This window comes from Scardinius erythrophthalmus (assembly GCF_964197995.2).
Source record: "Scardinius erythrophthalmus genome assembly, chromosome: 23".
Classification (NCBI taxonomy): domain Eukaryota; kingdom Metazoa; phylum Chordata; class Actinopteri; order Cypriniformes; family Leuciscidae; genus Scardinius; species Scardinius erythrophthalmus.
Window position 1 is genome coordinate 9,203,202 of NC_138243.1, and position 13,351 is coordinate 9,216,552.

The 13,351-nt window shown below is 35.4% G+C and overlaps 1 protein-coding gene across 5 annotated transcripts in view; it reads right to left on the reverse strand.

Annotated features, from left to right (window-relative positions):
• rc3h2 (ring finger and CCCH-type domains 2) overlaps window positions 1-7,779 on the reverse strand; it is a 31,511-nt gene extending 23,732 nt beyond the window's left edge. For 2 of the 5 annotated variants that reach the window (XM_081354600.1, XM_081354597.1), the window contains exons 1-2: window positions 7,508-7,779; window positions 1,552-1,855 (exon numbers count right to left, since the gene is read on the reverse strand). In XM_081354600.1, the coding sequence (XP_081210726.1) occupies window positions 1,552-1,782 (231 nt within the window). In that variant the 5' untranslated portion in view covers window positions 1,783-1,855; window positions 7,508-7,779. Of the gene's footprint in view, window positions 1-1,551; window positions 1,856-2,847; window positions 3,230-5,405; window positions 5,859-7,507 lie in introns of those variants that run through there. The other 3 variants (XM_081354601.1, XM_081354598.1, XM_081354599.1) reach the window with 2 other exon arrangements.
• Window positions 7,780-13,351: the final 5,572 nt, after the last annotated feature.

Here is a 13,351-nt window from a genome sequence, read left to right on the forward strand (position 1 = left end):
TGTGTGTCTACGTCACTGTAAAAAGCATAACTTTTCTGACCACGGGTGAAAATGACCTGAAGCTAAATTAAAATATTGCATTGTAGTAATGAAAATTAAAAAAATATAAGAAATTAATTGGGATTTAATATATATATATATATATATGATTGATTTCTGAAGGATCATGTGACACTGAAGACTGGAGTAATGATGCTGAAAATTCAGTTTAAAATTTTAAAATATATTATGATAGAAAACAGTTATTTTAAATTGTAATATTTTTTACTGTATTGTATGGAAGCTTGTTTCCGCCACTGAATAAAACATTTTAAAAGATAATTGCGACTTTTTATCTCACAATTGCGAGTTTACATCTCTCAATTCTGACTTTATTTCTCAGAATTACGAGATATAAAGTCAGAATTGCAAGATATAAAGTCGCAATTGCGTCTTATAAAGTCAAGTTCTGACTTTTTTTCTCGCAATTGCGACTTTATATCATGCAATTCTGACTTTATATCTCAGAATTCTGACTTTATATCACGCAATTCTGACTTTATAACACATAATTGCGAGTTTATATCTCGCAATTCTGACATCTTTTCTCTGGGGTGGGATTAAATAAGTTGTCTTCTTCCCACTCCCTTTCAGGCAGAATTCGATCGTCATATTGAATACTGTATATTCTGTTTTTTATTTATTTATTTTTTTCTTCTTTTTTTTTTGTTTTTTTGCACTATATGATCTAACTATATTTTGTCTACCTTGTACTTTTTTTTTGTGCCATTGCCTGGAATAAACGAAAAAAAAAAAAAAAAAGAATTGTGAGATATAAAGTCCAATTCTAAGGGGAAAAAAAGACAGACTTTTTTTTTTTACCTTAGAATAGTTTATATTTCACAATTCTGACTTTATAACACGCAATTGCGACTTTATATCATGCAATTCTGACTTTATATCTCCCAATTGCGTGATATAAAGTCAGAATTCTGAGATATAAAGTCGCAATTGCGAGAAAAAAAGTCAGAATTCTGACTTTATAACACGCAATTGTGACTTTATTTCACGCAATTCTGACTTTATATCTCGCAATTCTGACTTTAAAACACGCAATTGCGACTTTATTTCACGCAATTCTGACTTTATATCTCGCAATTCTGAGAAATAAAGTCAGAATTGCGAGATGTAATCTCGCAATTGTGAGATAAAAGTCGCAATTATCTTTTTTTTATTATTTTGTGGCGGAAACAAGCTTCCATAGTATTGTTATTGTATTTTTGATCAAACAAATGCAGCCTTGGTGAGCAGAAGAGACTTCTTTTAAAAACATTAAAAATCTTACCGATCCAAAACTTTTGACTGGTAGGCTAGTGTATGTATGTTTATATATATATAATTATTATTATTTTTTTTTTTTTACTTCATGCCCATTAAAGACACTGAAAATAAAATGATAAAAAAATAATAATTTTAAGCTTCATAGCCCTGAAAGGCAACAACACTGGATTGACCTGATCTACACAAAAACTCAACAGCAATCCTATCAATCTCCCAGTATGCCTCACTCACCGGCGCCCCCACCAGCTGCAGGAGGGCACAGTTGACAGGCAGCACATCAATGTCAGTGCTAATGGCCGTCTGGTCAAAAGGACAGGCCTTGCGGTGCAGTTTGTGCAGGCAGGTCTTGCAGACGGTGTGCGAGCAGCCCAGGCTGATGGGCTTGTGGCTGCAGGCGTCAAACTCATTGTAGCAGATGGGGCAGGATAGAAACTCAGTCCATTGAGCTGCCTGCACCGGCATCCTGTGACCTCCAGGGGGAACTATCACGCTCGGGGAGATCGCATGCTGCCACGCCCCAGCGCCTTAAACACACCTGCGGAGAGAAGAACACATCGGGTCTCATGCTTTCACGACATGTCGTAATTACCGTAATTTCGAGATGACAACACACGTGATGTTGTACTCTGAGCTGTTCACATCCTCGGATTGTGAATCAGGCGTTTTTATGGTAACACCATCAACGCCTAGTCAGCTGGTACAGCAGTCACGTGGTGTAGGAGCTCTCAGATAATTCCCAGTTTACAAGTTGTAATTGCGCTTTTTTCCAGTTGGAATCTCGTAACTATGGTACTTACGACATGGCGTGAACGTACTGTACCTTCATTCACCAATCATGCATTCACACAAATCTGTGCATGAAATTGGTGTAAAGAACTTTTTTACATTATGTACAATTCGTACTACTTTTTTTCTGGATAAATTGAGAATCACGACAGAGATTCAAACAGAGATCACGATTCTCCCACGAGTCTGAACAGACATCTAAACAAAATAACATGTAATTTACAAGAGGTTCTGACAAAATGTTAATTACTGCAGTCTATTTAAAATGTTTAATAAATTTGAATTAATTATTTAAAATCATCAGTTTGAATGAATGATTCAATGACTCACTCTGTTTCAATCCTGGATGAATCAGACTTTTTGAACGAATCTCTTGACTGAATGATTCAATGACAAATAAGTTTTTTAACAGCCACTTGTCGCCACCTACTGGTGTAATGATGTGATGATACAATTGTTATTTGAAGCACCAAGTTTATTACCAATTCATTTGAGAGTCATTTGTTCGTGAATCAGACTACATAGGTCGTGCTGTCTGCTTTTGCATGTAACCCATGATTTTTTTTTACTTATTCCAGTAAGCAATCACTCAAAACATCTTAGCAACCACATAGCAACCACCCAGAACACCATTAGCAACCACTTAGCAACACCATAGCATTATGGCACTAATTTTCTCTTTAAAAATGATCTTTCGCTCTCACTTCCCCCTTCCCTAATGTCATTTCTTATTACCATCACCTGTCAGCTGCACTGCAGGAATAAACTGTCTTGCTCTCAGACTCTTTCATGTTCTTCACATCTCCATTCACTCAAGCCCTCTCTCACTCTTTTTCTGGATCCCTCTATGTGTTTCTGAACTCCTCTCAGCCTGTTTGCTGCTTTTCAGGGACTTCCTGAAGGACAGAAGGTGGAGCAGATAAGAGTGATTTACAAACAGCCATCAACAGTATGTTGATTAAAACACCATATTAAACACATTTAACAAACGCCGGGCAAAATGTCAGGGAGAGAAACATATAAAAAGGACAGTTGAAAATGGACTTTATCTTCACCAGCTGCTCATGAATGGCTCTTGTCGGAAGGTGTAAAATTACAGGGGTAAAATAAATCATTCATTCCCCTACTTGGACACTACACTCCAGCTAGAGCGGCACAATTCTGGGAAAATTGAGAATCCCTTTTTTTTTTTCAAAAAGAGATCACGATTCTCTCACCATTCTGAACAGACAACTAAACAAAATAACAAGCATTTTACTAGAGGTTCTGACAAAATGTTAATTGCTGCAGTCTATTTAAAAATGTTGCATGCATTAATTTGAATGAATTATTTTTTTAAAATAGGATTAAATTAATGATTCAATGACTCATAAAGACAACTTGTTTCATCACTGGATGAATCAGAGTTTTTGAACAAATCTTTTGAATAAATGATCCAATGACTAATAATTTTTTAACAGTCACTTGTCGCCACCTACTGGTGTTACAATGTAACGATACAATTGTTATTTGAAGCGTCAAGTTACTCTCAAAAGGTGATTTGCTCTATTTTGACATCAGTGTTTATATCCAAAGTATAAACTTTTATCAGTACTTCTGTGGATAACTGCTCTCTCTGGATCAGCGAACACAGAATTTTAAGGTTTAATAGATGCAGGCGAATCGTGATCATTTAGGAATAAGTGGGTGCTTGGATCGAGATCGCGATCTTTTAATGATTAATCGTGCGGCTCTAACCCCAGCTAACAGGGAACATTCCCATACTTTCCTTAAACGTTTTTTAAAGGCTGTGTAAATGTTTGGGCATATAACGTTCTTAAAATAATGTTTATGGAACATTCTTATTACTAGTCTATTAATAGCATATGATATATGTTCACGTGATGTAGAGAGGAAACGATCTTAGAATGTTCTCCGAACTTCTTTATGATGTTTTTATATATATATATATATATATATATATATATATATATATATATATATATATATATATATATATATATATATAGAACTGCTGGAAACTTGGCAAAGTGTCTGGCACTTGCTGTGTGAACAAAAAATAAATAAAAATAAAAATCATGGAAATGATTCGAAATGGTCCAGTACATGTATTGTTCGCGGTCAAAAATTACCGCATTGGAAACAAAGGGGAGAATAATTTCATCTATTGGAAACTTTTGGTAGGCTAGTCTGCGCCTAAACAAAATCTTACTGAAAACTCATTTTTTGAGATATCAACTTAAAATGTGGAACACAACTTGTTTAGATTTATGGTTTCAGAGTAAAACATTTTTTGGAAATATAGCCTACATTTCATACAAAAATTTAAAATTGTATTTTTGTGCATTTTTCATAACAATAAATGTAAAACTTTATAACTTTTTTTCAAGTTCAGCAATAATCTGCCAAGTGTCGTCTTTAAAAAGAAACCTAACTTGGTCTGTGCTCCAAAGCATTCAAGATTTATGACAGTTGGAAGTTGGAAATTTAATTTTCATGTCCATGCTCAAAAAAGTAAATAAATAGATTATAACTACTGCATAAATATCATTTAGTACCATAAAATCCCCTAAAAACAAAACAAAATATTAAATAAAAAACATTATCGAACTAAATTATAGTACAATAATTTCCTTGAAATAATAAAAAGGTAATTTTTGACTGACACGTGAAGACTAGGCTACCAGAGGGTTCGAGGGAATGTTAGCTAAACGTTCTTAGAGTATTTTTGTTGGCTGGGACAGAGCTTCAGCTGTCACGTAACGGCTGTTCTAGCACCTGCTGCCTGGACGAACCCCTCAGTTGATGTCTGTTCCTCCAAGAAAAGCGTCGGTGACACTCCACACCCTGTCAGGAGTCAGGACTACCATGTCATGTAAAATTATGCAAGGGCCCCCACTGCTGTTGAGAATCAATCATTTGTCAGTGAGAGACTCGTGCATGTGGCCATGTGGGCACTCCTCTCTTTCAGTACATTTTATTCACCACACTCTTAAAAGTACAAAAAACAACAACAGCCATAGATAATCTAAAGGCATGACATTTTTTTATAAACTGTATAAACTGTAAGGTAAAATGAAATCGTCGCAAATATTATTAGAAACTTAGTTATGTGAAGTGAATCATTAAACACAAAGCAATATCCTAATAGAAAATGCAATGTATACTGCATTACACTTAATATTGTGAGCAATTCATATGCAACATTAGAAAATAAATACGATGAATAAAGTAACACTTTAAGATAGTAAGCTGTACATAAATAGGCTACATTTAAAAAAATGTATTCAATTACGCACCATGTAAGTGACCGCGCGCGCGAAACATCCACAGCGTAGCTTGAATCTGCTCGCGCGAGTCATGTTTCCACGCTGCTGCTGAATTTAACGTCTCTGGGTTTCACGCGTGTGACAAAACGTGTCCGTGGGTTCTGAATATAGTTGCGGTGGAGGGTTTCGGGGCGTGATTCAGTGATTCATGGTCACGGGGAGCATCTGCACGAGGGAATTCTGTTATTTAGCTACGCGCGCCCACACAGACACCCCAATCACGCGAGGGAACATCATCGACACAATTTGCATTGTGCGCATGTAACACGTTACCTACAAAATAATTACACATCAATAATTTGGCGACTCGATTCTTATATCTAATGAGGCCAAAATGACGCAGCAGTGACGTTAAAATAGCCTACTACATTTTAAAATAATACAGGCTAAAATGGGGTTGTTTGAACCTAGCACGTCGTGTGTGGAACATGTTGAAAAAGCCATAAACAGGAAACAACTTCACTGTCTTGTGACCATGTGACGCGCGGGGGCTGAAGAAAATAGAAAATCTGACCTCAAACAGGAAACCGTTTGAAAGTAATTTACTACTGTATTGTAAAACACAATAGGCTATAGCATATTATATATTAGCCTATTCATGCCTACATTCGTGGGCTAAAAGTTAGGGGGAAGTAAAACTGCACACTGCTGAACTCCTAAATTGTCAGCTAAATATGCAAAGTTATAAATATTTAGAGTTATTCCATCCCTCTGATTTAACCCACATCTCAACCAACATCACCATAATAGATAGACCACAACTCAGCCCAGGATAAACCATAAAATGATCACTTTCCATCAAGCCAATTTGCACCTGGTGCCTACTAGTCCCTTGATGGATGGTCCCTTGTGCTTCGTGGAAAGCACTTGCTCTAATATATCGACAGGCTCAGAACCTGAACCCCAGGAATGCTGAGGAGTAATGGGTGCAAATGTGCGCACCAGTATATCTTGGGACCTCAAAGTGGGAACATCCTATCCTTGTCACCCCCGATACTTCATACTTCTGCACGTACAGTCTCCCCCCTCGGACAACCACATCCGACTGAACAGCAAAAGCAAATTTGCACTCATTACAATTAAGTCGCAATGAGATTAATCAACTTCTCAGTGAGAGTTCTCCATAACTGTTATTGTTGTCTAACTCACTTGCTATTACTGTTCTCACTACCTGTGGTCTTATGCCTCCAGCTAAAATATAGCATATTTCATTTTTACTGTTTGCCATGCTGTCTATGACTGCAAATGACCGTCACTGTAAAAATTATATGGAATTGCATCAACTAGTTTTATTCAAGTCAATATATTATTATTGTTTAATAATACTTTCTAAGAATTGAATCATGTAGAAAACTTATCGGTCATAAGAGTGCATTTGCGGCTCTTATAATGAATAATGAAACTGAAACTACGTTTAGCCTATACTGTCTATTGTCTGAAATGTGTTTCTGTATACTGTATTTAATAAACGTGAAGAAATACGAGCATCGTTATTAGTTTCAATGGAAAATGAACATTATCTAATACTTTGGGTGGATCGCATGAATGGAACGTGGAAGAATCAATTGTTCTGCAAGACGCGGAAGTATTTTGAGCGCGAATTGTGCTTGATGGTGTTGTGCAACTTTACTGACATCTGTGCACCTATAGAACTTATACTAGGCTAGAGCAGATACACTCTATCTTGATCATCTGGGTCACACAACCATCATGAAAATCAATGATCTGTAATTAATATTCTTGACCAAGCATTCTATTAGACGTTGAAATAAACGAATGAAATTATAGGCTATCTAATATGATATGCAATGCGCATCGCCAAACGCAAAAGGCATTCGCGAAACTTATTGAGCAAATAACTAGCTGTGCAACTAACTTAAAACAAGGCAACATTGGCATGCTGTTGCTCATGAATCACTGCCTATTTGCTTTCATAGAAAAAAAGTTTGAAAATAATTTTATTATAGGGATGATGTTGCATAAGCATTTCGCGCGCATCTCGAAAGCAGCGCGCGCCACACCAGCAGCGATCCTCAATTATATACTTCCCAATAAAAAGTCGCGCGACTTACCGTAGGCGATACAGAGTATCATCATAATCGTCCATAGTTTATGTGCACTTCGCCATCAAGCCCAAATTCTTCATCGCATTAAATTATTCACAGCTGAGCCGAACTAGTTTTCCCGATTTTTTTTTTGGGCGTCCTTTTGTTCCGTCCAGACATCACATAAAATATCATATTTAATTTCCAGAGATTTGGGAGCGCATTCCCTGACAGCGCGACATGTTCGGCATGAGCAGGTACACTCCCATGACCGTCAGCGAATATAGCAAAACTACTATGACGAAGTGTTCCTTTTTAATATTAAAAAGCCAGGCCTGTGCCATTGGAACACAACAACATGACGTCTGCGTTATCTAATCAATATTCATGAGCCAAGCCCTCCGCTATACTGGTAGGGTTGGGGGAAAATAAAATTCTTACTCAACTATTGGACCATAAGCTTAATACGTTCGTCATTTCCTACTCGAAATGAATATTGTAATGTTACTGAAACTTGTAGGCTTACGTGAAGTGATACTTGAGGTCGTGAGATTGAAATCAGTATTGTTTATTGGTTGTACAATATGACAAGGTGCCTAGTTCAAGATATATTTCGTCGTAGGCTAATCAGTATTATTTTAAATATATAAATATGTATCCAAGTTGTTTGTTTGTTTAGCATTTGTTTTAAATACATATTTTAGAACCAATTAGCGGTTGAATGTATGCTACCTCTAAAAAGTCTGGAAAATCATATCTCTTCTGCTGAAATCTGAAATATTTCCATTTGGATGAACTGAGTGCAGCAGATATAACAATTGCAATTTCCTTTCCCCCCCTCAAAGGTAATAAAATAATCATTAATGGAACCAGAATCCTTCCTTACGATTCCCAACTTTACTCTCCAAAGTTACCAAGCAACCTTCTTATTTCCTAATTAATATTCATTAGCCAAGCCTTCGCCATAGTAGGATTCGCAATTTCAAAGATCCGTCGAGCAGTGAGATTCAGAATCGATATCACTCCGCCACAGATGCTCGCATCATGGATTGAACTGTGGATGTGCGCGTTTAAACATAAAATGACTCGGTTAGATCCTGAAACAGTGCTGCTTTTCAACAGAATGTGCTACTGGATGTTGTTGTTGATTATTGTGGGCTACACGGTACTATTTTCATGTAGGGGGCAAGGATAAAGATGTAAAGGGGCAAAGCCGGAACGAGCCGCTTTTCGAGGCGTAGGCTGCATGTATTTTAAAGAGACAGAAATGCTTTAGTTGAACGTCAGGAGATCATGTGAATCTGTTTGTTCATGCGCATTATATGTCTCTTGGTGAAATAAGAAATGTAATGAGCATTGGACATATTAGTAAACTCGAAAATATTCTTGAAATGGTTCGAGCATCCTCATGGGAATCTTCTGTATGGTCTTCCTCGACTTTTTGACTCTTTTTCACGCACTCTTTCTGTTCATGCTTCACTGCTGATTTGAGATCACTAGATTGAGTTCGATATAGTAGCTTGGTGTGCTCACAGGGATAGCAAATAGACCCCATTTATACAAAGCGACATGGCATAAACAATAATGCACAATACTGAGGAGATATGTGATGCAAATGTATGTTATAAATAATTTATGTTCTATTTTATATAAAACCCTGACAAAAGTAATGGTCTTTTGTTATGCAAACGGACTAGCGGAAGGGTCTCTCCTGAACACACGTATTTTGCGTTACTGTTCTAGTTGAGGATATTCATATTTTGTGAAAAGAAAAACAGTTCGCTCTTCAAGATAGTCACCATGTTAACACGTTTACCCCCATTCACTCACTTTTCATTTGTATTAGAAAAGCCCAAGTGAGGGAGACATTATTGATAAGGACGTTGGCGACACCGTCTGGCCAGAAAAAGACACTACGGTCATATTGATTAATTACCGCATTTAAAGGGATAGTTCACCCAAAAATGAAAATTTTGTCAATTAATCAATTACTGTAGTGAAGATTATTTTGTCATTCATAATTTTACATAAATATAACATGCATCTTTCAGTTTCCTATACTTCTATGCTTACTGATTTACATTAATGAAACTCTTTTTCCACAAAAGAATCTAAAATGGTAACATTATAGTCAATGAAACGAGGCTTAGGAAATAAAAATTTGATCCTACACCTCAAGAGGTCAAGCCTAAAATTTTACGAGCTATATATATATATGTCAGTTATAATGGATAAAAATAATTATTGCATTTAAATCATTTTGATCATAATGTCTTATTTCTATCGTACACTAAGTATTTTATCATGTCTCTGAAGAACTTCACTGAATTTGGACTTAGAAAATATTTAACAAAATGTACAATGTGTCTATATTTTTAACAATATTGTGTATATTTGTGTAACTTTCTCGTGAAAAATATTATTAAAAAAAAGGCAACATATTTTATAAAAACAGACTATAATTTTACGTCCCTCAGTCGCTTCAAACCAAACATTCTAATTTAGATTCCACCCATATGTGACATCATTTACCAGAAATGACATCATTCAGGTCTCTTTAACAGTGGTGCAGATGATAAGTAGTTTCATACTTTTTATTTATATATTTGAGGCATATTATAGTCAGGGAGGGTGCTGCAAAGCTTAAGAACTCAACCCGGAACATTATTATTTTTCAAATTTTTATTTGAATCCATAAGTACTGTATATATAATATACATATTTCATTGCTGCCATATGTGGTCTACTCTCCTACACTACATGAGGAGCAGTGGCCATTTTGAGCAAAAAACCCCGTCACACTCAACCCTGTCACTGTACTGATATTTCTCATTGTTTTGGGGTTGAAAACTTGTGACAGGGAGTTTTTCACTTTGTTTTTGAGAAATCTTCTTACAAAAAATATTAAATAGTCATGGTTTTAATAAAGATATACTTACCAAAATCACGACAACTGGAATCCACGTGTACCAGATGTGGGCCAGATCTGGGCCGACACTATGAAAAGAAGCACAGAAAGAAGGGCACAATATGATAGAGAGACAAAATTTAAAATATAAAATTGAAGGCAATGTCTCCCTTCAAACATGTCTTCAACACCGTCGCACTATCCTTGTCACATTCATTTTTTGGAAAGAAATTGAGAAAACTATTAAAAATGAAGGCATTTCTTGCTGATTACCACCTGACATGTTAAGGACTAACAAAATAAAATTGTGGTTTTAGTTAAACTTCTAAACTTTTTTTTTTTTTACACAAAAATAAAGAGAGCACAGACACACAATTTGTCTATTTTTAACTTCAGACCCATAAGATGTGAAAATGATCATATATGTTACATTTGTAATTATCAAATTGTTATGAGGGACACATGAGCAATAGGTAGATGTTTTGTGCAAAATCGTTTTTAAACCAATTCCATTTCGTCCGTCACATGGTTTGAGAATAAAAGGTTTTCAAATCTAAAATAAAAATAAAAATAATAAAAGGTCTTTAATGCCAGAGGTGGAAAATTATTTTTAGGTTTGATATGTGCTTAATGATGTGGGGTATTTAGAAAATTAATTGTGTAGATAAAAAAAAATCCAAGTTAAAATATCATCAAATCCCAGGAATTACCCAAATAATATTTTAGAAAAGATTGAGGGATGTTTTATTTAAACACAAGAGGGCGCTCTTCGACTATGGTGACCTTACTTTATGGTGAACAATACATGTAGTAAGCATCCTAATATAGAACTATGTATTATATATATAACAATGAATATATGAACTAGAAGAATACTTGTAATCGTAAATGTCTTCAATACTTATGCCAACTTTTTAGTAGCCTATGTAAAACTAGTTTTTGTACACTAGTTTTTGTACTGCAATGGGACATCCAGTCATCTTCTATTTTATCATCCTATCATCCATTCAAAAACGTAAGAAATCATCTATTAACTCTACGGTGTTACTCACCTATTCCATTTGATAAAATCCACATTTTGCATTAATATTAAAGTTTATTTACTTGTTTGTCTAAAAACTGTTTTAACATTCACAATTAATCCGAACATTCTGGGCTCAGATTTAAAAGCATCAGAGAAAACTACATTTCAGTGTAAGATCTGAAACTTAATAGGTAAGTAAAAAGACTTTGTTTTTCTGTGAATGCCTCACGTGTCCACGACCACTTTCCAAACCCGTTATTCATCTGAAATAAGATTACAATGACAATGTGTCATTAGCTAAGCAAAGGCATTCACAGCTGGACAAGAGATAATTATAGGGCCACTCAAATCAGTTGGAGAACAGAATGTCACTGGAACGCTAATGACACACATCTACTGCGTTTGAAGACGATCGCTTTGAGGAGTTTAGTGAGAGAGAACACACCTTTGCATTTGTTGTCTTGTGCTTGAAGGATGTGCACTGCCATAGGTAAATCATTAGAGCATATCTCTCTAATCCCTTGCATGTATCTGATGGATTGCTAAGAGATCTTTCTCTTTTAAACTTCACGATGAAGAGACTCTAGTTGCTATTAGTGGTCCTTTGTGTGATCATGCGAGGGCCCTGGTTTTCTTGATTTCCATTAAGCCCTTCAGGACTGGTTTTTCAGGTGGGAAAATATTCAGGAACCCATAAGAGACATACAGTGTGCAGAGAAATCAGAGCTATGAATACTCGCTGCCACTTTTATGTTATTAAATGTGAGAAGAACGACAGCTGTTCAGTTATGATGTGTTTTTGTTAATTGTGTGAAGTTAATTCTCTGTTGGTTCCAATAGGTTTGTGCTTCAGCGGTTTTGGGTTAAAATAAGGTTTCCTTGCACGTTTTGTTCACAAAATAAATGATACCTCTGATTTAAAGGGATAGTTCACCCCAAAATTTTCATTAAGCCTACTCACCTTCAAGTTGTTTCAAACCTGTATGAATTTATTTCTTCTGAAACACAAAAGAAGATATTTTAAAGGAATAAAGGTCAGTTAATGGGCCCCATTGATAGTATTTTTATTCCTCCATATTGGAAGTCAATGGGGTATGTATATATATATATATATATATATATATATATATATATATATATATATATATATATATATATATATATATATATATATATATATATATATATATATCTTTTGTGTTCAGCAGAAGAAAGAAATGTTTACACTTTTGGGGAAGATACACCCATGAATGTCATACAAAATAGTAGTCAATGAACAAAAAAACTGGATTAAGAACATGTTTTTTAAAAATAAAAAACTTACACACTTAGGCCTACTCTGTTTAAAAAAAACATGTTGGTAATAAGTTTCTATACATTAATCAAGCATGTAAACTCACGTGTGTGGTACTTGTTTGCAATTACATTTTGGCAGTATGCGAATCTCCTCAAATAGCTAATGTCGCTATATTACTGTGGTTGCTAAAAAGGCTAATGATCATTTTTACTCAAAAATCTATGTGAAAAACCCATGAGCAATTTCAGAGGGAACCTGGCAAGAAAATCAAATACTGTCTAGTAGGTATTTGCTAGAAACACATTTTGCTACTGTTAAAAAAGTATGGCTGAATTCGAAACAGCATATTAGGATGCTAGTCTTACTATTTCCACCATATATTTCTAGAACTATTAATATGTATAGTATGAATGAAACCCAGACATATACAGTTGTGGTCGGAATTATTGGCACCCCTGGTAAATATGATCAAAGATGGCTGATGGCTCTGAGTCTTCTATAATGCCTGATGAGTTTGGAGAATAACTGACTAGATCAGAGACCATTCCTCCATACAGAACCTCTCCAGATCCTTCAGATTCACAAGTCTTCAGTTCTGCTCTTCAGTTCAGCCCACTCATCTTATAGGGTTGAGGTCAGCAG